Genomic DNA, 24,481 nt, shown 5'->3' with positions numbered 1-24,481 from the left:
ACTGAAAGATGTCATGAAATTATTTTTTCAAAAATTTAAATGATTAAAAATAGGTATATGAATAATTAAATATTTAACACGTCTCTCATGCAATAGTTTATTTTTGGATTTGTGTACATTTTTTGTATTAATTTTTTTTATTTATCTTTTACTTTTAAAAAAAATAAAAATTAAACTCCAAATTTGTTTGTCATAGAAATTTTAATAATATATTCTAAAATCAATTCTTCTAAATGTTTAAATTAATAATGTATTCTCAATACTTACTTGAACATATCGATAAATTAACCCTTAGACTAATCAAAGTTGGTTACAACGGAAAATTATTTTGTGATTGAGAGCTACAGACATTTTTGAAATATAAAGATTTGTTTGTTTGTCCTGCGTCGAACATGTATATCTTATCCTCGTGTATTTCTCTGCTCTAAAACAGTTCTCACAAGCCAGCTTCACTTAATTAATAATAATTAAAGCAACTATATATCTATATGTCTTTGCAGCTTCTTAGTTGAGCAAAAGTTTTCAAGCAATGGCGAGTCTTCCGCTATGGGGGAGAGTTAATGGATTTAATAATCAAGAAGGAGAATGTGTTTATGGGAGCAAGAATCTTGCAAGGAAGTTGCTTCTTCATCCTCCTAACTTCAGATCTTCTTCCACTCATGATAATCTTCTTCAGGTATATATATATGCATCGTCATGATATACGGTTACATGCATATATGCCAATAAGTTAAATATTTTATTTAAATATTAAAATCACCTACCAATATAAAATACATATGCACATATACATGATATCTTATTATTAGTATTATTTTAAGTATTTCTTTCTTTTTTGTTTAAGATCTAAAGCCAAGTTTGCAATAGGGAAAAAATTGCATTCAGCATAGTTTGTGGTTTCTAAAGAGAACAAATTTGATAGGATACTAAATTTGGTGACAACACATGCATACTAATCAAGCAGAGGTTTGAGTCTTAAGAGAAGACAAAAAAAAATGACTTCCGTATACTGTTTGGTTTTTTACTTCAGAAAAAATAAATTAGGAATATAATTAATTAATATTAAAGAATATTGAAGGAGAAAATGGGAACTAAAATATAAAAACTCAAATAAAATACTTAATAAGAGTCTAATCACAAAATTGTGAGTTCAGCTATACGTTTAGTGTTTCACTCGCATCAAACATATTACTTCATGAAGAAAATTAAATATTTTTAAAAAATTCAAGAAATTAAAAACCCCAAAGCATCTATAACCATCAATTATAACTAGATATTAGGAAGTGGTTATTACTATTTACTACATCTATATATATAGGTAATTTTTTGTTTTTGCATACTAAATATCAAGATTTTGAAAATCAGAGACTAACTAAAAAATTGTTTTATATTAAAATAATAAATAAATTATAAATAAATATTTAAAAACATAATTATAATCTAATATAAACTTTAAAATATCACAACAACAAAAAAACGCTGTGTACCGTCGAATTTTTTGTTAGAAAAACGAAAAAAATCCGACGGTACTGAAATTACCGTCAGAATGAATCAGATAATATAAACCTCGCCGATAAATGTTTACTGTCAAAATTTTTTCATTCGATGAATTACCAGTTTGAAGAACCAATTAGTTACCAGCAGATTTTTTCGACGGTACTGTTGGTGCCAAAAGATGTTGTTTCCCGCACTATTACTATTAAATTATTCCCGCGGTAAATCCGACAGTAACGTCAATTTTTAAAAATAAATTGAAATAAATGGTCAATTTTAATTTTTAATTTAAATTTATTTTTTACACAATTAATGGTCAATTCATAAATAATGAAAACTATTATTTCAAATAAATAATACAATGTTCAAATAAATTAAAATTCAAGTACATCAAATAATACAATGAAATAATAAAATAAAACATTAATAACTACAGATTCAGGTAGTTCTCATCGTCATCGTTGTCGGTCCCGCGACCCTGAGGAGGCGGCGTAGAAGGCGGTGATGTCTATATACCACCAGAAGGATAATGCCAGGGGCGTACATATGAGCCTAGTACACCTCCATCTGAGCCCTCATACGCTGAAGCCGCTCTAGCTGCTCCCTCCACTCTAGCCTAAAGTCATCCGTATCCGTCATGTGTGTGAGGATCTCCTAATACCTCTCTCGATAATTGTTCAGCTTCTGAGTCTGCTGGTGAAGGCTTCGTTGGAGCTCCTGCACCTGCAACCTCAAATCCATGCCTTCCTCGGGTTCGACGGTTCAACTAGTGGCAGAACCTGACAACGGCCTCAACGTGGAGGTGCGGAGGCTACTGGAGAAGAACGACCTCATCTTGTATATGCAGTTCTTGTACAGAATTGAGGCAATTCTTGTACAAAGCCATCGACGGTGTCATACCCACTTTGCTGAGACTGCTAAGTCGCGGACTCTAGTCTCTATGTGTAAGACTCCTGTGTAACACAAGTTATTGTGATTAGTACGACGATATACAGTTAATCTCTAATAATTTTATATCAAAAGATCAGATGTATGTTTACTCATATAATCGCTCTAAGACAGCTGATTAGCAAATCTCGCTTTGTTCTCCTTTAGCATCCCATATAAAGTGCAGCTGTAACAAAGAAACTTTAAAATTAGTTAATCAAAATAGAAGATATAAACTAGTTAATAAGGTTTGAAACTTAAAAAAAAAAATCACCGCCCATTTCTGAAACCATCGCTCTCTGGTCTCAGCGGGAATCTTCTTGTAGTTGGGGCAGGGATGGTCGTACATCGGCTTGATGACATTGGTCATCTCCTGAGTACACCGGTTGTTGTTCAGTGCAAACCTAACAACAATTCACAAACAAAACAATATGACAATAACCATAATCAGTAAACAGGAAACACTAATCAGGCAACCAAACCTAAATCCACTAAATAAGAAACAAAAACTAGGCTCCTGCAGCAATAACCATAATTAGTAAATAGAAAACACTAACCAGGCAACCAAACCTAAATCCACTAAACAAGAAATAAAAATTAGGCACTTGCAGCAATAACCATAATCAGTAAACATAAAATACTAACCAGGCTACTAAATCTAAATCCACTAAACAAGAAATAACCAGGCACTTGCAGCAATAACCATAATCAGTAAACAGGAAACACATTCGGCCATTTAAACCTAAATCTACTAAACTAGAATCAATTTGAGGCACTTTCAGCAATAACAATAAATAGGAAAAGTGATGCTTACCCTATACCGCCATCAGACGAAATGGTCAACCGTACAATGGAAGGTGGTGGAGGGGCATCAGCTGCCTCACTTCTGTGAGAGGACTCCGAGGCCACGACATCCGTCGTTGGAGGTGGCGGTGCCGTGGCAGCGGCCTGCTAAGCTATAGGAGGTGGCGTCATCGCCGTAGATAGAGGCACGTAGTTGGGGTTAGGGGCCATGATGAACGGTCGGTCTGCTAAACCCACAACCTGTGACACTATCGAGGTAGTCGGCGTACAGGAAAAGGATCTAGAATTTTCGGGGGTACCAGAAGAAACCCTCCCTCTACCACGATCACGTCCACGACTAGTAGCCTGATCCCCAGCACCTCTACCTGTCATGATGTCTGCAAATAGCATACCAATTAACAGAAATTCAAAACAACAAATCAACAATAAATAATAATACCAATGTAATTTTTATAACGAATACCGCAACATTAACTTCAACATTTGATGATATAAACAGCAAGTATCTTAGTATAGAACCATTTCAACCATAATGTACATTATTGGATCTAAATCAGATACTAAGTGTGAAAATTACTTCAATCAAGCAACTTGACATTTACACACAACATACATACACAAACTCAGTTAGCAAATAATTTTCCAACACATTACAATACTTTATCACAAAGAGATTTAGTTAACTATGCCAAGCAAAAATTAGACATTCTAAATCACATAGTAGGTACAACATGCAATTTAAAATGGACAATAGACATAGAAGCATATAAACTCACACTTGGTGTGCACATACATCAAAGAAGCAAAATCAACGCAACTAAGTAACAGTTGACAATTCAAAGTCAAGTCAATACTATTCAACCAAATTTCAGTAATTATTCAACAAAATAAAAAGTCTTTTAACATCATTACATCAACACAAATTCAGCATATTCAACAAAAAATAACAGCATTATCCATCAATTTAGTCAATTTTCAACACTTTCAGCAATATAACACAAACTAATAATCCTAAAATTAATCTATCTTAACCACCTAAAATTCACTAAAATAAAAAAATTAACTCTAACTAAATTAACTAACTAAAATTAAAATAGTGAAACAACCTAACTAAAATAGAATTTGAAGAAAAAAGAAAAATAGAGTTTAAAAAACCTAAAATGCAGAACAAGGAGAGAACAGAGAAGAGGTGAAGATGCAGCGGCACTATGATGTTACCGGAGCTAGAGGTAGCGGAAGGGTGGTCGCCGAAGGCTGGGAAACTTGCTGAAGGCTGGGCAGCAGTGGTGCAATGATCGTGGGGGCGACAGTAATAAGGCGGCGCGGGGAGAAAGGAGAAGAGGGGAAAAGGGAGAAGAAGGGAGGGGTCGGCAGTGAGTTGACTGCAACGGAGAGGGGGCTATGGTGGTGGTCTTGATGGTGGCAGATGGTGGTCATGTAGAGAGTAGAAGAAGTGAGAGAGAGGGATGGTGGTGTTGGTGCTGAATCACGAATGAGGATGAAAAGGGTTCGTGATTTGAATTTACACCCTGTTACCATCGGATTTACTGTCGAAAAAATTCAATGGTACACCATTGTGGGTCATCAAAATGCAGTGTTTCACTAATTGGGGTTACCGTGGGATTTACCGTTGGATTTTTCCGACGGTAAAGGACGCGCCAATTTAATTTTTTTCTCCAAATATTTACCGGGCGGATTTATCGTCAGAAACCTAGATCTTCCAGTAATTACTTAACCTTACGAATTTGTCGTCGTTACCACCGGTAAATTCGACAGTAAATACGCCACTATTCTGTGACGCTAAATTCGATGGTAAATCCGATGGTACTCAACATTTTTCTTGTAGTGTATCTTGATGTTATCAACTAAAGTCCTCAGACCTTTAAAAAAAATACAAACTTAAAAGTTAAATAACAAAGAAATCATCAAGATCTAAGCATAATTAAATAATAAAATAGTTAAACAAACACAACAAATCATAAACACATCACTAACAATAATCATAATACATTCAAAATTAATAATCAGTAAACTAAAATCATAAATTCACAACACACATCAGCAGCACAACCTTCAAAATAATCAATATAATCAATAATCAAATAATCAATAAACAGCAGCAACAAAACCATAACAAATCAATAAATAGTTAATTAAAATTACAAATTCACAACACACAACAATAGCACAGACCTTCGAAATAATCAATAATCAATTATCAAATAATTAATAAACAGTAGCAGCAGAACTAGAGCAAATCAATAATCAGTAAATTAAAATCACAAATTCACAACACACAACAGCAGTGCAGAATTTCGAAATAATCAATAATCAATAAACAGAAGCAGCAGAACCAGAGAAAAAAAAGACAAAAAATGAATAGCTGAAGAACAAGCGAGCACTAAGGCACTAACCTTCAAAGACAATGCCGACAGACCGTTGACCACGACGAACAACGCCGACCAGATGACGGCGAGCATCTGAAAATGACAACGAGCAACTGAACACGACGGCAACTAGATGATGACAACGGATGGGCCAATCTCGCGGAAGAAGAGAGCATGGGTTGGAATTCGGAGACTTGGGGCAGTGGCTAGACAGACGACAGTAGCTCGAAGAACGAACAGCGGCAGTGGCTTGAAGAGATGCTAGGGTTTGAGAAGGAGGTCTTGCTCTTTCTGCTTGGCTTGAATGAGAGGAGAAGCTGCAACAGACAAGATGGCCATAGGCCTTGCGACGATGGTGCCTGTGGGCGCGACGAATGGCGACAGTCCTTGCGGTGGTGGTGGAGAAGCTAGGGCCGGATTTCTTACTTTCAGGCTTCATCTTTCTTTTTGTTTTGGGAGAGGATTTATAATTTGTTCAATAGTGTTTTAGGCAGAAGTGGAGAACGCGTGATTCAACTATCTATTTTTTTTCTAATTTAAAAAATTGGCCGAATTCTGCCGGCCGATTTAGCGATTTGTCAACTTTCTGTAAAATTGTGACTTTTCTATTTTAACCAAACTACAAAAACATTAAATTTTTTGGGTTGGTTTGATTAGCCGGTCCGATTAAAATCATGTTAAATATTTATAGTTACTCTGACTTGACTTAACTATGATTTGTGGTGGGTGTTCTTATTGTTATTATGGTTTGTGGTTTGTGTTATTATGTTTACCTACTATGTTTTAAACATACTATATTTTCCTAGGAATAATATGGTTTCAAAAGTGTAGTTTTAATAATAATAATAATAATAATAATAATAATAATTAATAATACTGTTTGAAGTTTTGAACGTTGATTGTATTAATTATTTTATGTTTGATCATTATATAGTATCATTGTTTAGTAAGTATAGGCACTTGAGCTAGGGGTGTTTATGGATCGAGGTGAAATCGAGTTCGATGCGACCCAGATTTAGTCTGAAATATATAATGAGTCTATTTGTTAGACTCAAATTCGGCCCTAAACCCGATGAAACTTATACACTTTCGGGCCACTATTATACCAGGTAAAAATCGGGTGAAAACTGGGCCGTTAACATTACATTACCTTGGTATCTTCTTGTAAGCTAGCATGTGAAAATATCTAAATTTTTAAGACTCCAACCATTATTTGACATGGTAAAATTTACTTAAAAAAATATAACAAGAACCAATCATTTTCTAAAATTAAAGCATAACCATAATCAATACTAATATTGTCTAATAACACCAAATTTTTAAATCAATACAAATAACACAATATTATGCCATTAGTCTAAAGTCTTATACATTTTAAACATAAAGCATTAACTTATAGTCTTATAATTACTAATAACATAAAGTATTAAAGTTTACAATACTTAAATTCCACATAAAAATAGTCATCATCCATCACTAATAACACAAAATATTAATTGTGTATGATGATCGGGTTGAGTTCGAGTGACCTGAGTTATGGCCCAGACCCGACCCGAAATAATGACAAAGTCTATGTTTGAGACCCTTATCCGACCCTAAACCCAATGAAATCACATTAAATTAGCTTCTAAAGTATTTAAGATCGGACCGGGTCTTCGAATCAGGTCGGACCATATACACCCCTAAGTTAAGCATCATATACACCAATCATATATATACACCATTAGTCTTGCTATTCATATTCATTTTATTTCTAATTTTTAAATAAACTGTTAAAGTGAAGTATCGCAAAGAAAGAATACTAAAAGGTCAACAAAATTTATTACTTTTAGTTGTTATTATTTTTAAGTTTAATTTTTTTAATCTAATAGTTCAATAAATATTTTTAATTTAATTGCCAATGAGTTATAGCTCAAATGGCATAGTCTTCCCATACTCAATTAAAAGGTTGCGGATTCGAGTCTCCTATCTTTAGTAAAAAATAAATAAATAAATATTTTTAATTTATATTTTTAAAAATATTAATGATTAACTACCAAAAAAAATTCAAATTAACAGAATTTATTATTTTTAATTATTATTTTTAAGTTTAATTTTTTTAATCTAGCCATTCAATAATATTTTTTTAATTTATATTTTTAAATATAATCTCGTTAGATAACTAGTAGAAATTTAGCTAATAATAAATTAACAAATATTTTTAAATTATATTTTATATTAATTAATTATTATTAATTAATAATTGTTTAAATTTTATTTTTTAAAAATATAAAATTATTAATTAAGTTATTTAAAATTAGCTGATTAAAATTTATTTACGTATACTTTTCTTTTTAAATATCAAGGCTAACTGTAACCAGAACTCAAACCTTAAACCTTCAAGGAGTCAACGCTTTAACGAATCAGTGATTGTCACTACACCAAATATTTTCTTAGTATAGTGAGTGCTAATAATTATATATAACATAAACATATGATAAATTCTATCCAACTTTCTTTAAAATAAGGTGATTTTTTCGATATTCAATTAATTTGAGGGTATTATATATCTTTTTACATGTTCCAATTAATTAATACTAAGTGTATTCATTAATTCCAATCAGCAAATAAATTTTTAATTTTTAAAAATAAAAAATAATGAATTTAATACATGAATTAAATACTTTATATATACATATCTTAATATATTGTACGTACATTTAACTCTGATTAAATTAAACCATCATATGTGATAAATTTTAAATAAATTATTTAAAAGAAAAAAAAGAAAAAAAATAGAATTGAGCTGTTGTATATGTTGCTGGAAAAAGAGGGAAGAACATAGAACCCTAATCATTTTCATCTAATTTCGTCTTCTTCTCTTTTCTATATTCACAAAAAAAATTTGTTTTCCTCTTCTTCCCTCTCCTTCGCTCTCTGGATATACCTTCTTTTTCCTCCTTCTAATATTCGAAAGTCGTCGATCTTGTTGCTGTAATCCAGAACAATCCATCATTTTTGGGTTAAATCTTTCCAAATGATTATAAAATTGTGACGGCATATGTGAAAGAACGATGGATTGTTCTGGATTACAGTAACAAGATCGACGACTTTCGAAGATTAGAAGGAGGAAAAAGAAGGTATATTCTGAGAGCGAAGGAGAGAAAAGAAGACGAAAACGAATTTTTTCTGTGAATATAAAAAAGAGAAGAAGACGAAATTAGATGAAAAGGATTAGGATTCTATGTTCTTCCCTCTTTCTCTAACAGCATATATAACAGCTCAATTCTAATTTTTTTTCTTTTTTTTTTAAATAATTTATTTAAAATTTACCACATAAAATACCAAAAAAAAAAAAATTTACCACATATGGTGGTTTGATTTAATCAGAGTTAAATATATGTACAATGTATTAAGATATGTATATATAAAGTATTTAATACATGTATTAAATTCATTATTTTTTATTTTTAAAAATTAAAAATTCATTTGCTGATTGAAATTAATGAATACACTTGGCACCAATTAATTGAAACATGTAAGAAAGGTATATAATACCCTCAAATTAGTTGGGTATGAAAGAAATCACCTTAAAATAATATGTAAATTATTTTTTATGATGTATCATATTTTAATTGGATATTTGCTTTTAATTTGAGTTACTATCTTAACCATAGTTAGATTATATTATAATTAAATTTTTAAAAGAGATAAATGTATAATTTATTAAAAGATTAGAAACTGGTTTTTTTTATTTTTCAAATCATGATAATGGTGGTTCTAATTTTAAATTTTTTTTCCTCGTTGAATGTCACTCAACAACTCTTCTTCACCCGTCAGCCTCTCCTGAAGTCTCGAATGACCGAACTCCAGAGTCCAGAAGTCACGATGGCCGACTCCTCTGATTCGTCTCGCCAACTCCGGTGCGTCTCCAACACTACGCACGTCTGTGGCTCCCTTGCTCTGCGTCGTCACGTTTTCTTGCTCTGGTGCGTCTTTCGTCGTCGCGTCTTCGTCCGTCGCTGCTGTCACCTATGGCCAGAGTCTATTTCGCAGACAGGTTGATTTTCTCTCTTTTCTGCGTTCTTAAAACTCCCCATCAGTTGGCTTATAATTTGATTACAATCAACGAGGTGGTGCTGCTTGGGAGGCGCGACGAGGATGAAGGAATATGGGAGGAGCGAAAGGCCGAAAGCCATTAACAAAAGATTAGGATACATCTTCTGAAAATAATTTAGAAAAAAAAACCATGTTTTAATTTTTAATACTTTAAAAAATTGTATAATTAATTACTCATTTTAAAAACTAATTTAATAATAAAATAGTCTAACCATGATTAACTTAATAACCAATTAAAAAATAACACATCACACATAATAAGTTACATGTTATTTTACACAATTTAATTAATAATTTAATTGTTAAATCACTAATTGAGTTATTTAATAATTTAATTGGATCTCAATTATCGATTCGATTCTAATAACTATAACAAAAAATTTTAAACTTTATCAATAGCTCAAGTAACTTTAGGTAGGACAGATGAATGGAATAGAATAATTTAATTAAAATTTATAAATAAAAAATAAAAATAATATTATAATTTTTTTTAAATAATAATGAGAATAATATGAATAAATACACAACATCCAAAATATATAAAGACAATAATCAAGTGATGAATTGCCCACATCTCTCTTACTATTTTCAATCTAATGAATATTATAATATTCATGTAGCAGGTTGTTTTCGCTGTTTCTTATAGAAAGATTTGATTAATCCTTTGTAGTTCACAATATAGTCCAAGTTCTTTATAGAAGAGTTCTATTCTTTTACTTTGCTATACCATTATATTGAGGTATATATATATAATTATGAATTGTCTATGAATATTATTTTCCAACAAAATGTAGCAAAATCACCATATTTGTATTATTTTCCATTGTCTATCCTAAAGAACTTTGATAATTTTCCTTCTAATGTCAAGCTATGATTACGCTTTGAATTCTTTGAATATTAGGAAACGCTTTGACTTCATCATGATAGGAAACATCTATAGCCATTTTCATAAAAAAATATTTTACTAAAAATTATTTTTAAAAAAGCTTTTTCATATCTTCAATGAATTGATGAATACATAAAAAATTTTAAAAAATTATAATTTTAGAATACAATATAAATAAATTCTATTTTCATTTATTGATTACAACAGAATAATAATTTAGTAATAAATTTTAAAAATAGTGACACATTAATAAAAAAATATAATATATTCTTAGTCACTATGTTTATTTGACCCCAAAAAGTTAAGTATGATTTTGGTCCCAACGTAGAGGTTGAATATCGAAATCGTTCCCAACTTTTTTTTTGCTACAAAATGGTCCCCAAAATTTCAGATTGTTTTAAAATCGTCTTTTTTACCAATTTTATTTTTTTATTACTAAATTATTCCTCAGTAAAAAATTATAAAATAAAATAAATATAAATATAAAATAAATAAAAAAATAAAGAAAGGAATACAGAAGCGGGGGGTGGGGAGAGAGAGAAGGGAGCGTGAGAAAAGGGGGAAGGGGGAGGAGGAGGGAGACTGCCATATCGCCGCACCACCGCACCACCGCACCACCACCTCCTCCTCCTCCTCCTCCTCCTCTTCCTCCTCCTCCTCCTCCTCCTCCTCCTTCTTCTTCTTCTTCTTCTTCGCCGCCCTGCCGCTTTGCCGCCCTACTGTCCTGTCGCACCGCACCGCACCACCACCAGCTTCTTCTTCTTTGAATTGGATTTTTTTGTGAAATTTTGGATTTTTTTTGTGAAATTTGTTGTGGAATATTGTTGTTGCTGAAATTTGAATTTGGAATATTGTTATTGCTGAATTTGTCGATTATTATTCAAAGTGCATGTTGCTTGAATTTTCTGATGATGATGATGATGAGGCCATGATGATAATGGTGGTGGTGGTGGTGGGTTCTTGTTCAGCTTGGGCTTTTGGTTGATTTTAGTTGATTTTGGAGAAAGTTATGATGAAGATGATGATGACCATGATGATACTGATGGTGGTGGTGGTGGTTCTAGTTGGGCGTAGGCTTCTATTCTGGTGGTGGTGGTGGTGGTTGATTTTGGGATGAAGGGAGAAGGGAGAAGGGTATTTTCGTCCGAGGGACGATTTTAAAACAAACTTAAACTTTGGGGACCATTTCGTAGCAAAAAAAAAGTTGGGGACGATTTCGATTTTCGACCTCTACGTTGGGGACCAAAATCATACTTAACCCTATTAGTTTTATGTAATCAAATAGCTCTCTCTCTATGCGCCTTCAAGGTAGTGCCAGCCTTAGCTTCTCTCTTCTCTCTATCTTTCGTCCACTTTCTTTTTTCTTAAAAATTGTTAGAATATGATTAGGATCAATTAGTATTATTTAGTATATCTGAATATTTATTATAGGAGATTACGTCTTTATTATTACTATTCTCTTAGTACCTATAAATACCCTTTTATATTGTATCATTCCAAAAACAACTTGAATAGACAACTTGAATACACTCAATAATACACAAATCCTTTCTCTTGTTTAGTCTCTTGTTTCTAACATGGTATCCTCCTTGAAGAGGATAGATTATTTTTCTTGCGGTGAAATTACCGTAATTTTTTGTATTTTTTTCTCTATGTCATTTTTCTTTACCTTTTGTCACTCCTTTGATGCTTTTTTACCTCACCGACTAGCCTATTCTCTCCGTCTTGTGTCTTTTCGAGTCGAATGATCAAACACCAATGTCATGCGCTGTTTTCCTATTCTCATGAAGAAATCATATAGTTTTTGCTCTCTTTCGGCAGTTCCGTCTGTGTTCTCTCGTGACAGTTCCGTCTATGCTTCCTTCAGACAAGCGGCAGTTCCGTCTGCACTTCCTTCAGACTAGGGGTAGTTCTATCTGGCTTCCTTCAGACAAGCGGCAGTTCCATCTGCGCTTCCTTCCGACAGTTCTATCTGCACCCCTTTTATCAGTTTATGCAGTTTTTTTCTCTTTATTTTGTTGTTTTAAATAAGTTTCAAACTCAAGTTGTCACTTGAGTTTGAGGGGGATGTTAGAATATGATTAGGATCAATTAGGATCAATTAGTATTATTTAGTATATCTGAATATTTATTATTACGATTCTCTTAGTACCTATAAATACCCTTTTATATTGTATCATTCCAAAAACAACTTGAATAGATAACTTGAATACACTCAATAATACACAAATCCTTTCTCTTGTTTAGTCTCTTGTTTCTAACAAAAATGATTTTTAAAACGTGTGAGAATTAAAAAAAAATGTTAAATAATAAAAAATTACACTTAATAAAATAATTAAAAAATAAATTAAGGAGAATTGAGATAGAGAATTCATTCTTCTTTCTTAATTCAATTTTAATAACTTTTTTGTGGTGTTTTTCCCTTTGTGGTGGTATTTTTTAGTTTTCTTATGATTAATGTTAGTATGATGTTAAAAATTTGGAAGGAAAATATTATAAAAAAAAAGATTTTGGTTTGTAGAAAAATTTTTAGATTTAAAAAATGTTTAAATCTATGTAAAAAAAAGTATTATTTTACTATTTTGTAGCACATTTATGTAGATATAAAAACAAAAAGATTTATATTTGTCTTTATTTTTATTTTTTAAGATTTTTAGTAATTGAATATTGAACTCCTCTCTGATTATAATTTAACATATAAAATATTTATCTTTCTTTTTTTGATGTAACATTTATATTTTTACGCTATCTATAAGTACCGTTTAATTTTTTTTTTAAGGAAAAATGATTTCTTCTGATGGAAAAAAAATATTGATTTTAATACACCTTTTGGTCCTAAATAATTATTTATCGTTGGAATTTGATTTGGTTCTAAAATAATGTCTATTTAAGAAAGTTAAGTCATATCATTTAATTTTTTTGGAAGAGTATAAATAGACAATAAAAATATTAAATAATGTGAACAATTGATATATCGAATGTTCAATTTACTAGCTGTGTGGATAGTTATTCTAATATTAAGATTTAGGTGAGTAAATTAGAGTGTAGTGTGGTTTATTTAAATTGGGCCAATTTTAGAATTTATTGTTTATGTTGTTTAAGAAAGTCATTGGTTATTTGGTTACCTAACATAACCTAATTTTTTTTAACTAATAACCCTATTTAACAAATATTTATATATACTTCATAATAACAAAAGTACAAAATGCATCAATATTTAATTGATCCTGCTTTATATATATATATATATATATATATATATATATATATATATCAGGTTAACTCATGCATGTATGTGATCTTCTTTCCAAGTACCAAATTCGCTATATATCTTCAACATTTCTCCAGCAAATTAAATGTACTCAAGCCATTGACACGAATTCTGAGTTTATTAGTAATATTGACACGAATTTTGAGTTTATTAGTAATATCACAAATTTTTGTGCAGGGTGAGAATTTGGATCATCAAAACCATACAAATTCAGAAACAGACAATGTGAAGGAGCAATCCATGATAGTGAATGGCACATCTCATGCATTTCGTGGTTGGTATGCTGATGGACCCTGGCAAGGTAATAATAATAATAGTATTATTGCTTCTTTTTATTTTAAGAAAAATGTATTAAATAGATATTTTTCTATCCCGAGGCTTAAACCTAATAAAAAAAGTGTATTCAACCAAGAAAGATGCAACAATATTCAACTTAAATTTTATATATATATATAGGTGAGTTCTATAGTGATTTATTGTTCAGTGGCTAAAGGTAACTTTCTTTTGACTTTCCAATAGAATAAGGACACGTGCATGAAATGAAAGAGTGCACTAACTTTCGGTCAAAACTAGCCGTTAGTGTTAAGTAGGGTAACATTAATAGTTTACCGCAGGGGCATGGATGGAATTTTGGGTTCCAAAAACAACACTTTGACATGGGCCAAAGTTTGGGTCTGACAAAAACGTATAATTGAAAAACTGGTTGGATGACTAAAAAATTCTTAGACAATAACTAAAATTTATAATCTAATTTATAAATTATCTTATTTAATATTTAATAATCATTATTAAAATAATTATATAATTTTAAATATAATAAATATATATTTATAGATGTATAATAAAACAATTGATTAAATTAAAAAATTTTCATATTAAAAATTTTTTGTTATCGTAAATCATAAATAATCTTAAATTTTAATTTAATTGGTTTGAAAAATTTATATTTGTAAAATTTAATAATAATCAAGACACTTCGGATAATACACGCGATTTTTCAATAATAAAATGTGGCTTAAACCAAAAGCGTGCGCATTGTCCGAAGAGTCTTGATTATTGTTAAATTTTATAAATACAAAATTTTCAAACCAATTAAATTAAAACTTAAGATTACTTATGCTTTTTGATAACAAAAAAATCTTTAATATTAGAAAATTCTAATTTAATCAATTATTTTATTATTCATCTATAATTACATATTTGTTATATTTAAATTATATAATTATTTTAATAATAATTAATAATATTAAATAAAATAATCTATAATTATTTATATTAAACTAATTTTTATTATTTTCTAAATGTTATTGATATAATTAATATTGCTATGTAACTTGTCTCCTTAAAAACAAGGAAAAGTTCTTTTAGAATTTTTCTCACTCAAGTTTTAGCTTCTAACACAATAAACAAATTCTTATTCTCAAAGAAGTACTTTAAATTTTAAAATTACAACGATAAATTATTTTTTTTCAATTGAATCTAATACTTAAATTAATATAACTAAATTTTATTCTCAAACTTTTTTTTATGGTTTTCATTTCATACATTAATCATGCTGCACAGAATTTATAATTAATTTGAGTCAACAAGTCAACAACCGAATATCATTCTTAAAGTTTATCCTAATTAACATAACAAAAAATTATTGCATGATTTTTTTTTCTTTTCTTTTTAAATCAGGCATATAAGAACCACTTTTATCCTCTTTTTTTAAATTTCATCTACAACGAAATTCATAATTTACCTCTCTTTTTGGGCTATAAATCTTAGTTATTGTCTAAGAAATTTTTGGATATTCAACCAATTTTTCAACTATATGTTTTTGTCAGACCCAAATTTTGGCTCATATCAAAGTCCTGTTTTTGGAACCCAAAATTCCGCTCATGTCCCTGGAGTAAATATTTAATGTTACGCACTTAGCACTCATTGCTAGCTTTGACTAAAAGTTGGTGCACTCTTTTGTTTGATTGTCTACTGCACATGTGTCCCTATATCATTAGATGGTCAAAAGAAAGTCATTCTTAGCCACCAAAGAAGGCACTATATATATATATATATATATATATATATATATATATATATATATATATATATATATATATATATATATATTTTGCTAATAGAATTTTATTCACTTTTAAAATTTTTTAAAGTTTAATTACTCTGTTGGTCCTATAATTTCACAAAATTTTTAATTAGGTCTCTGTATCTTTTTTTCTTTTAATTGAGTCTTTGCACTAATTTTTTTTTTTAATTGGGTCTCTACACTTTTTTTTCTTTTTATTTGAGTCCCTATACCAATTTTTTTTAGTTGGATTCCTATAAAATTATGTCAATTACTACCAAAAGGGACCTAATTAAAAAATAAAATTGGTACAAAGACCTAATTAAAAGGAAAAAAAAATATAGAGACTTAATTGAAAATTTTATGAAATTATAGAGACCAAAAGAATAATTAAATTTTTTTTAATTTGATTCGGTTAGCAAATCTCATGGATGTTTGTAATATAATATATATAAGCTAAATTAATAAAAATTAAAATATTAAACGGCATTTTTTATAATAGAATTTACAAAAAATAACTTTTTAAATTCAATTACTATGATGCTATAATTAATATTTTTTATTGTATTAACTTTTATAATATAACTAGGCATTCAAGCATTTTTTAAACCAAGTCTTCAATCAAATTTGTCGCGCGTTTCTTTTCCTAGCTAGTACGTACATATGTATTACTGCTATTGCTTCTTCTTTTTCTTCTTTCTCTTCCTCCTCCTTCGTTATCTTCTTCTGCGCGCTTCTTTCTTCAACGTCATCTTCGTTGCTGCCACCATCGCAATCATCATTGTCGCTGCCGCCATCGCCATCATCGTCGTCATTGCCACCACCACCTCCTTCATCTTCTTCTTTAATGATTACTTCTTCTTCTTCTCTTATTTAATTTATTCTTTTTTTTCTTTCTCATGCTCTTTCATTATCATCATCGACACCGTTGTATTCGTCTTCTTTTTTTGAGTAAAAAAATGTTGATGTACAACACATAAATTTTTTAAGGATTACATGCCCAAAATATTGACACGCAACCAATAAAATACGCACAACATATAACTTTTGGTGCACAATACAAAAATCTTGGTGCATAACACAGAAATCTTGGTGTGCAATACAAAAATTTTTAGAGGACTACATACCTAGAACATTGACTAACCCAACTAACAAAATACATTCATAGCAAAAATTTATGTGTTATGTACAAAAATTTTAATGCTATGTGTAAAATTTTATGTTTTATAAATTTGTATGCTATATATCGATAAATTTGTGCTATGTATAAAATTTTTGTGTTATGTACGAGAATTTTTGTGCTATATCAATACATTTCTATACACTCAAATAAAAATTTATGTGCTGCAAAAATGAAAAAAAAGAAGAAACGATGACAAATGAGTGTATTTTTTTTGTTGAACTTGTGACAACTTAAATGAACTTAATTACAAAAATGCTTATACTTATAGCATTTATATTTAATTCAGTCATATATTTAGCAATAACTTTAATTGAACTTATATCTTTATATTAACGAATGGTAATACGCTTTGGAAAAAGTAAAGATTATAATGCTTTTTAAATTTTATATCCTAAATTTTAAATTTTAAATCTTAAATTTTAAATTTTAAATCATAAATCTTAAACCCTAAATTTTAAAATCTAATAAAACCTAAACATAAAACTAAAACCAAAATTGAAATTAAAATTTTGCATTGTGATTTAATTCCAACTCTTAAGTATAGTATTATATTTATTTAATAATTTGGACAAGTTACTTAATTAAATTATTTAAAGATTAAAATTATTAGAATACAACTTTTGTAAACTACAAACACATTTACAACATTTAAATCTCTATAGAAACTGCGAGAGGCTATAGTGGATTCAAAATTGAATGTAAACCGCTACAGGATGTAGCAATTTACGTTGAAACGCGTGATGGCCAGAAACCGCTACAAGGTGTAGCTATTTTTGAGAAAATTGAACCATAAAAAACTGTGAGAAGCTTATAGCAGTTTTTTTCTCAATTGTGTTGTTTTGAAAATCGTGTGATCCTGCAGTTGTTTCTTTATACAGAGAATGTCTATAAATATTCAGTATAAGGCAATGATGAAGTAGTATAGTGTCATTTTCACAAATGGAGAGTGAGGAGAGTTTTTTTTTATCTCTAATGCATTACTTTAGAAAAATTCAAAAAAGCAAAAGGCACGATGTTAAGTTTACTAATAGAGAACCAGTGAGTGTTTTTATTCGGTCATCAAATACATTGTCAGAGCTAAAAATCAGTATATTGTAAAAGGTGGGAGTGTGTGGGACAAAGTTAATGAAGAAGTTGTTCTACAAGATTCCTATTGCGGTTGCGCCAATTGGTGTGAAGTATGAAACATTTGTGATAGAGTCCGACGAAGATATACAGGTTTTGTTTCATTGTTGGCGAAATTTCCAGAAGTGAGAATACACGAGCTATATATGCCAAGCTAGAAGATGGCGTCGACAGTTCTGGGGCATTAGCACCAAATCCTCAGTCGACTACGGTGAAGGTGCTTCTACCTCGATGCTTGTCATTGCGCCTGCTTGTCTGTTGATTAATCCTCCATCTATTGCAGTTGGGATAGCTAGGTCACCCCGTCTGATTGCGGATATTGCAGGTGAGGGTGAACCGGATTGGGTTGAAAATGCGATGCGAGAGGATGATTCGGACGAAGAGCTTGCTGACATTATTGGGGAGAGTGATGAGGATACCCGGACTAACCATCAATACATCAGAGACCGTCAAGTTCCGACATACAACAACATCCTCCACATTTCTCAACTCTAAACTTGGAAGCCATCGATCAACAACCTAACATTGATCCTATCTTTGGGAGTCAAGGATTGCATGAGGGAAATGCTGCTATAAAATTACTATAGTCTCTCGCGGTTTTTTCATGGTTCAATTTTCTCAAAAAGATGTAGCGATTTTTGGCCATCACGCGTTCCAACATTAACTATTACACCTTGTAACAGTTTACGTTCAATCTTGAATCCACCATAGCCTCTCGCAGTTTTATAGAGATATAAATGTTGCAAATGCGTATGCATATTGAAAAGTTATATTCTAATAATTTTGATCTCCAAATAATTTAATTAGGTAACTTGTCTTTACAATAAATTATAATGATTTCCTCGTATTTCTCTTTACAATTTACGACATGCTTAGTATGAATTAAAGTATTAATAATATTTTTTATTAAATAAATTAAAAATTGCTATATTAATAAGTTGAAGCATATCTTGTGCTATTAATATTGACATCTGGACAGGTGAAGCACACTTGTATAAAATGGAAAAGGTGATATTTGAAGGGAAATCTGAATTTCAAGAGCTTCTTGTATTTGAGGTATGCTTTGGCAAACAATATTGAGAATATTTGATAGTCCTTCCAAAGCTTACTTGTTTGCATTTCATAGTCAGCAGGACATGGCAAGGTTGCAATTCTGAATGGATATCTCCAACTGACAGAGAAGGATGAGTTTGCTTACCAAGAGATGCTCACTCACCTTGCTCTCTGTTCCATTCCAAATCCTAAAAAGGTTTCATTTTAAGCCATATAACATGGAATATTATCCATTGTGTACGTCAAATTAAGGAATCAAAAGGGTTTATGAACATTTCAGGTGTTGCTAGTAGGAGGGGGAGATGGTGGTATACTTCGAGAGATATCTCGCCATTCCTCGGTGGAGCATATTGACATTTGTGAAATGGACACTATGATCATTGATGTATGTATCTACTACCCTTCATATTTAACTTTCGCATGGTTTTCTTATCAAGTTTCACAAATTAAATTAAAATTATGAGTTACACATTTAAATAAAACTAAACAACCCTCTAGTTATGAAGTTTTAACAAATTAAATTAGCATGATGTGTAGCGCACTTAATTAAATTTAGGATAAAATACTATTTTAGTATGGACAAAGTTATAATTTTATCTCAAAATTTGAAGCGCCTTATTGTATTTCGAACATCTTATTTCATCTTATTTTAGTCATATAACCTGATACAATAAAATTAAGATTTTTTCTTCTAAAAAATACAATTTTGTTCATTATGATTTTTTTAGGTAATGACAAAATTGTAATTGTAGTAACTACAGTGATGGTTAAAGTGATTTAAGAGTGAAAATGACAAAAAAAAAAAAAAAAAACAAAACAAAACAAAAGAGAGAAAAAAATAATAATAAAAAAATAATATTTTTGAAATTTTTTTAATTTTAACTAAGGAAAAAAATAAGACGAAATAAAATATTTAGATAAAAAATAATATATTTTAAATTTTAATAATGAAATTAGAACTTATGTTAAATACTAATAGTATTTTATTCTTAAAATTAAAGAAATCCTGCGCACGTATACACATAAGGCTCATCTAAAGTAAATAAAGTGAACAAATAAAAGTTTAATCATCCCTAAATTAGGACAATAATTAAACTCTTTTTTATATTTGATCATTTTTCAGTTAAAAAAAAATTCTTTTCCCATATATATATATATATACTCTCTCATCGATCATCACTTTCTTGATGTGTTTGATTGAGCTCACAACAGGTTTATAAGCAATTCTTCCCTGATATAGCTGTTGGTTATAAGGATCCTCGAGTGCATGTTCACATTGCCGAAGGTAACTAAAAAAAATATTAGATAAATTCTTAAATATCTTTAAGAATTATTTTTGCACAAAACTAATGTGCAAAATTAAAGTTTTATAAATTAGATAAGAAAAAATTTATTGCTATGTATATTTTATCCTTTCTACTTCATTTATTATTTGATGAAATCATTGAAGTAATTAACAATAACAATGTTACATATATAACTTATACATGTTTGAAGTTGAACTACTCCATATTTCAGCATATATACAAAAATTTAATTTTGATGGGCATGTAGGCATCGGGTTCATCAAATCAGTTCCTCAAGGCACCTATGATGTCATCATATTGGATGCTTTCAATTCAATGGGTAAACATTGTTCTTTCAATTCAATTGTGAATATAGTGATGATAAAAGTGAGAAATGAAAGAGGTGCATATATGCAGGACCATCTGCAAAGGTGTTGTCAAAGAAAAGCTTCTTAGAATCAGTTGCAAAGGGTCTAAGAGCCGGAGGAGTGATGTCTGCTCCTGCAGATAGCTTGTGGCGTAAAGGATTTGTGGTTGCAGATACCATCGCACTTTGCAAGAAAATATTCAAAGGCTCAGTCAATTATGCTTGGACAACCATTCCTGCATATCCCAGGTAATAACCTTTTTTATTTAGGAGATTCTATATGCTCTTATGCTGAAAATTTTCAGCACCTATAGTTAGAAGAAGTGTGTATTCTTTTTATTTTTGCACTAAGCACTATGGATCTCATATATTATTAGGTAATTATTATTATTATATTTTTAAATTAAAAAAAATATAAATTTAAATTATCATGAAAAAATTTAAAAGTAAATAAAAAAATTAAAATTTAAAAAAATATCTAAAGCCATTTTAAAATTTCAAAATTCATTTTAAGAATTTCAAAATTATTTTAAAAATTTCTAATAAAAAATTTAAAATATATAAAAAAATTCAAAACCTAACAAAAAAAATAAATATCCAAAATCATTTTAAAAAATTTCAAAACCTAACCACGAAATATTCAAAAAACATTGAAAAAAGAACATTCGAAAAACTAATAAAAAAACATTTAAAACTTAAAAAAAGTCATCCAAAACTCAAGAAGAAGAAACATCCAACATAAGAAAAAGAAATATCCTAAATTTAGAAAAAAGAAACATCCAATACCAAGAATGAATGTGGTGGGATAAGAAGAGCAACACTTGTTGCGTTTGAATGTTATGGGACACGATGCCTAAAACAGAGGTTTTTGCATTTGGGAAGGGAGGACTACGGCGATGATATAGGTGTTGCGTTCGTGAGGGGAAGAGCTGCAGATGACGGCGATGCATTCGCGATCGACGGCGATGCATTCGCGAAGAGATGCAGCGGTGATCGACGAAGCTGCGTTTGCATGGGAGGGCTACCACTACAAGAAAAATGTTGAGTACCGTCGGATTTTGCGTCGAATACAATTTGACAGTATAAACTTCGCAGGTAGCTGATTACCGGCAGATTTATTTTTCTAACGATTATTTGTGGCGAAATTAGCATCGGAATATGATATTAAAGTTACAAAAATCTTATGCTAGTCACCGTCGAAAATTATCCGACAGTAAATTTGGCGCCAGTCGCTGTGTTACCGTCGGCAAAATCCGACTTTAAATCCGACGATAAGTTTTTTTTATTAAACTAGATTATTGTTACCGTCGGGCGTCGGGTAATTCCAACGATAAATTTGACAGTAGCATTATTTTTTTTTGAACCTATAGTAAACCCCAATAATTAATAATTGATAGTCAACTCCCAATTAGTAAAGAATAAATTAGTAATTTATCTGAAAACAATGATTTATATATGATGTGAAATATCAAATATACAGAATCAAAACAAAGTCCTAATGACTATGGAGCTTGATAGTCATCGTTGTTGTAATCAAAACAAGGCATGCTTGTGGCACGTCAACCTATCGTCATCTCTATCTGAAACAATGTAATCATATCACAATCTAATCAAAGTTTGATAAAGAAATAAATAAGAATAGAACTAAAGCTAGCGTGCGTTGTAATTATATGATCTTACTAAATAAAGCTCAAATATACAACAAGTTAGTTAAACTATATTTAGGTTAATCTTATTTAGATTTATCATCATCTTCTTCCTCTGGTTCATCATCCTCCTCTTCTGAGATAATTTCTTAATTATCGAACTCGTTTTCTTCTTCTTCTTCGTCTCTATTGACTCCTCTTCTTCTTGACATCATCATCCTCCAGTGGTAGTATCTCATCATCCACCCTAAGGTTAATGATATTATCATCCGTAACAGCCGATCTAAGGGTGATCGGATCACTGGTATCAACCATCATTTTCGACGGAGTTGGGTCACTAATTTAGTAAGGTTGCTAATCCTCTGTCCTATCAAACTCGATGCGACCTCTTGACTTAATCTTAACCACAACATCCCAACTAAACTTGCATGATCTTAGATAAGACAAATAATATATTTATCGTGCATAATATTCACTTGAATTGGACCGATCTATACACTCTTACTTTGTATGGATTATGTTGTTTTTCTGGAGCTGTATTATCTTTTTTTTTTTTTCAAGGATTATGCTGTTTTTCATATAAATTAACAAAGACCGAATTGAATTTTACTATTATGGTTAAACTAGAAAAATAGTGTTGTTATAATTAGTTTTTAATGGTTTATACTTTTTACTACTAAACTTAATTAATTCCAATTATTCTTTGTTGGGCCTAAGCCCATTCCCGATGAGCTTGGTACGTATGCCGTATGAGTTGTATTAATAGTAAAAGTGCTAAATTCCGCCAAATGTAAAACTTATAAAGGTGCTAAATAATTAAAAAATCTGAATTTGTTTTGTGATATTTCAATTTTCTTTATTAATCGAAGAAGATAGTTATTGATCTTTCGGTGATTAACTTTATTTTCTATAACGTTTACTTTTTTATTGCATGGAATTAGTTATAATAATCCTATTAATGTTAATTCTTTGATTTAATTTGCTTTAACAGTGGAGCGATAGGATTCATGCTATGCTCCACTGAGGGGCCAGAAGTGAACTTTAAAATTCCAGTTAATCCATTGAATCCAAAGAAAAATGGGGTGGCAAAGGGGCCTACTAAATTTTACAACAATGAGGTAATTCATTTAATTTGAAAACATTCATGTTTATGGCTTATATTAAGTTACCAATTGGGTTTTGTAAATATTTCATTGTTCCAACAATTATTTATTTTAATCATTTCAGATCCATGCTGCTGCTTTCTGTCTTCCTTCTTTTGCAATAAAGGCTACGGATGATGATCCCAACATGTTTTGATACTCAAATGATGAGAAGTTCTACTCTCCTTGAAAGAGGAAGAAACTTATTATATCCTATATTGATTTTTAATCGCAAATTTAATATTTATTATATTTTCATTTTTATGTTGTTTTTCAATTTTCTGTTCTGTATGTGTGTAGTTTATATCAATGTGGAAGAAAACAGAAAAAGTATTTACATTATGAAAGAAATTAATTTCAACTTTGTCATTTTCATGTTGTCAATAATTATGTCCACTCCTTGTTATGTCTAGACAATTGATTCAATTATCAAAGATAAAAAATAATAGAAATTATCTATATTTTCCCTTTCATTTTTTGTTCTGTTATTTCTTACTAACTATACAACTAAACTTGCTTAGTTAGAAATAGTCAAGGTAAGTTATATTCTATTATGCGCCACATTAGTGTTTGTAACAAATAGTTTTTTTGGGGTTCCATGTAAAAATATCATTTCAGATCAATATTATATTCTCTCCTCTTTTTACATTGTTCTTGATGTTATCTCTTTGTACCCAAATATGGTATCATGAACAAGTTAAATCATCAATATCAATAACATGCTTAAGATAAAAGTTGTTCATGGTG

At 30.2% G+C, this 24,481-nt stretch overlaps 1 protein-coding gene across 2 annotated transcripts; it reads left to right on the top strand.

Annotated features, from left to right (window-relative positions):
* The first annotated feature begins 316 nt into the window (after nt 1–316).
* On the top strand, nt 317–24,190 carry LOC107642026 (spermidine synthase 1). 2 transcript variants are annotated; one of them, XM_088488104.1, is made up of 11 exons: nt 317–394; nt 501–676; nt 14,045–14,168; nt 19,220–19,296; nt 19,367–19,489; nt 19,574–19,678; nt 20,506–20,578; nt 20,848–20,919; nt 20,997–21,195; nt 23,584–23,710; nt 23,820–24,025. In XM_088488104.1, exons 2-11 carry the CDS (start codon nt 530–532, stop codon nt 23,889–23,891), a joined length of 1,119 nt encoding a protein of 372 aa, XP_088344230.1. In that variant the 5' UTR covers nt 317–394; nt 501–529; the 3' UTR covers nt 23,892–24,025. The 2 variants fall into 2 exon arrangements, with proteins under 2 accessions (XP_088344230.1, XP_016200846.1); XM_016345360.3 differs by lacking the exon at nt 317–394 and having other exon boundaries at nt 401–676; nt 23,820–24,190.
* Nucleotides 24,191–24,481: the final 291 nt, after the last annotated feature.

This window comes from Arachis ipaensis, chromosome B5 (assembly GCF_059453495.1).
Source record: "Arachis ipaensis isolate K30076 ecotype BB chromosome B5, ASM5945349v1, whole genome shotgun sequence".
NCBI lineage: Eukaryota > Viridiplantae > Streptophyta > Magnoliopsida > Fabales > Fabaceae > Arachis > Arachis ipaensis.
Note: the sequence above shows the minus strand (reverse complement) of the source record. Positions and strands in the feature narration are given on the sequence as shown.

What these genes read in the sequence shown, in the direction of transcription:
- LOC107642026 (XM_016345360.3), top strand. Translation starts at nt 530, where the DNA reads ATGGCGAGTCTTCCGCTATGGGGGAGAGTTAATGGATTTAATAATCAA. An exon ending in AAGAGCTTCTTGTATTTGAG is followed by an intron (nt 19,297 to 19,366) that starts GTATGCTTTGGC and finishes TGCATTTCATAG; the next exon opens with TCAGCAGGACATGGCAAGGT. An exon ending in ACCATTCCTGCATATCCCAG is followed by an intron (nt 21,196 to 23,583) that starts GTAATAACCTTT and finishes TTGCTTTAACAG; the next exon opens with TGGAGCGATAGGATTCATGC.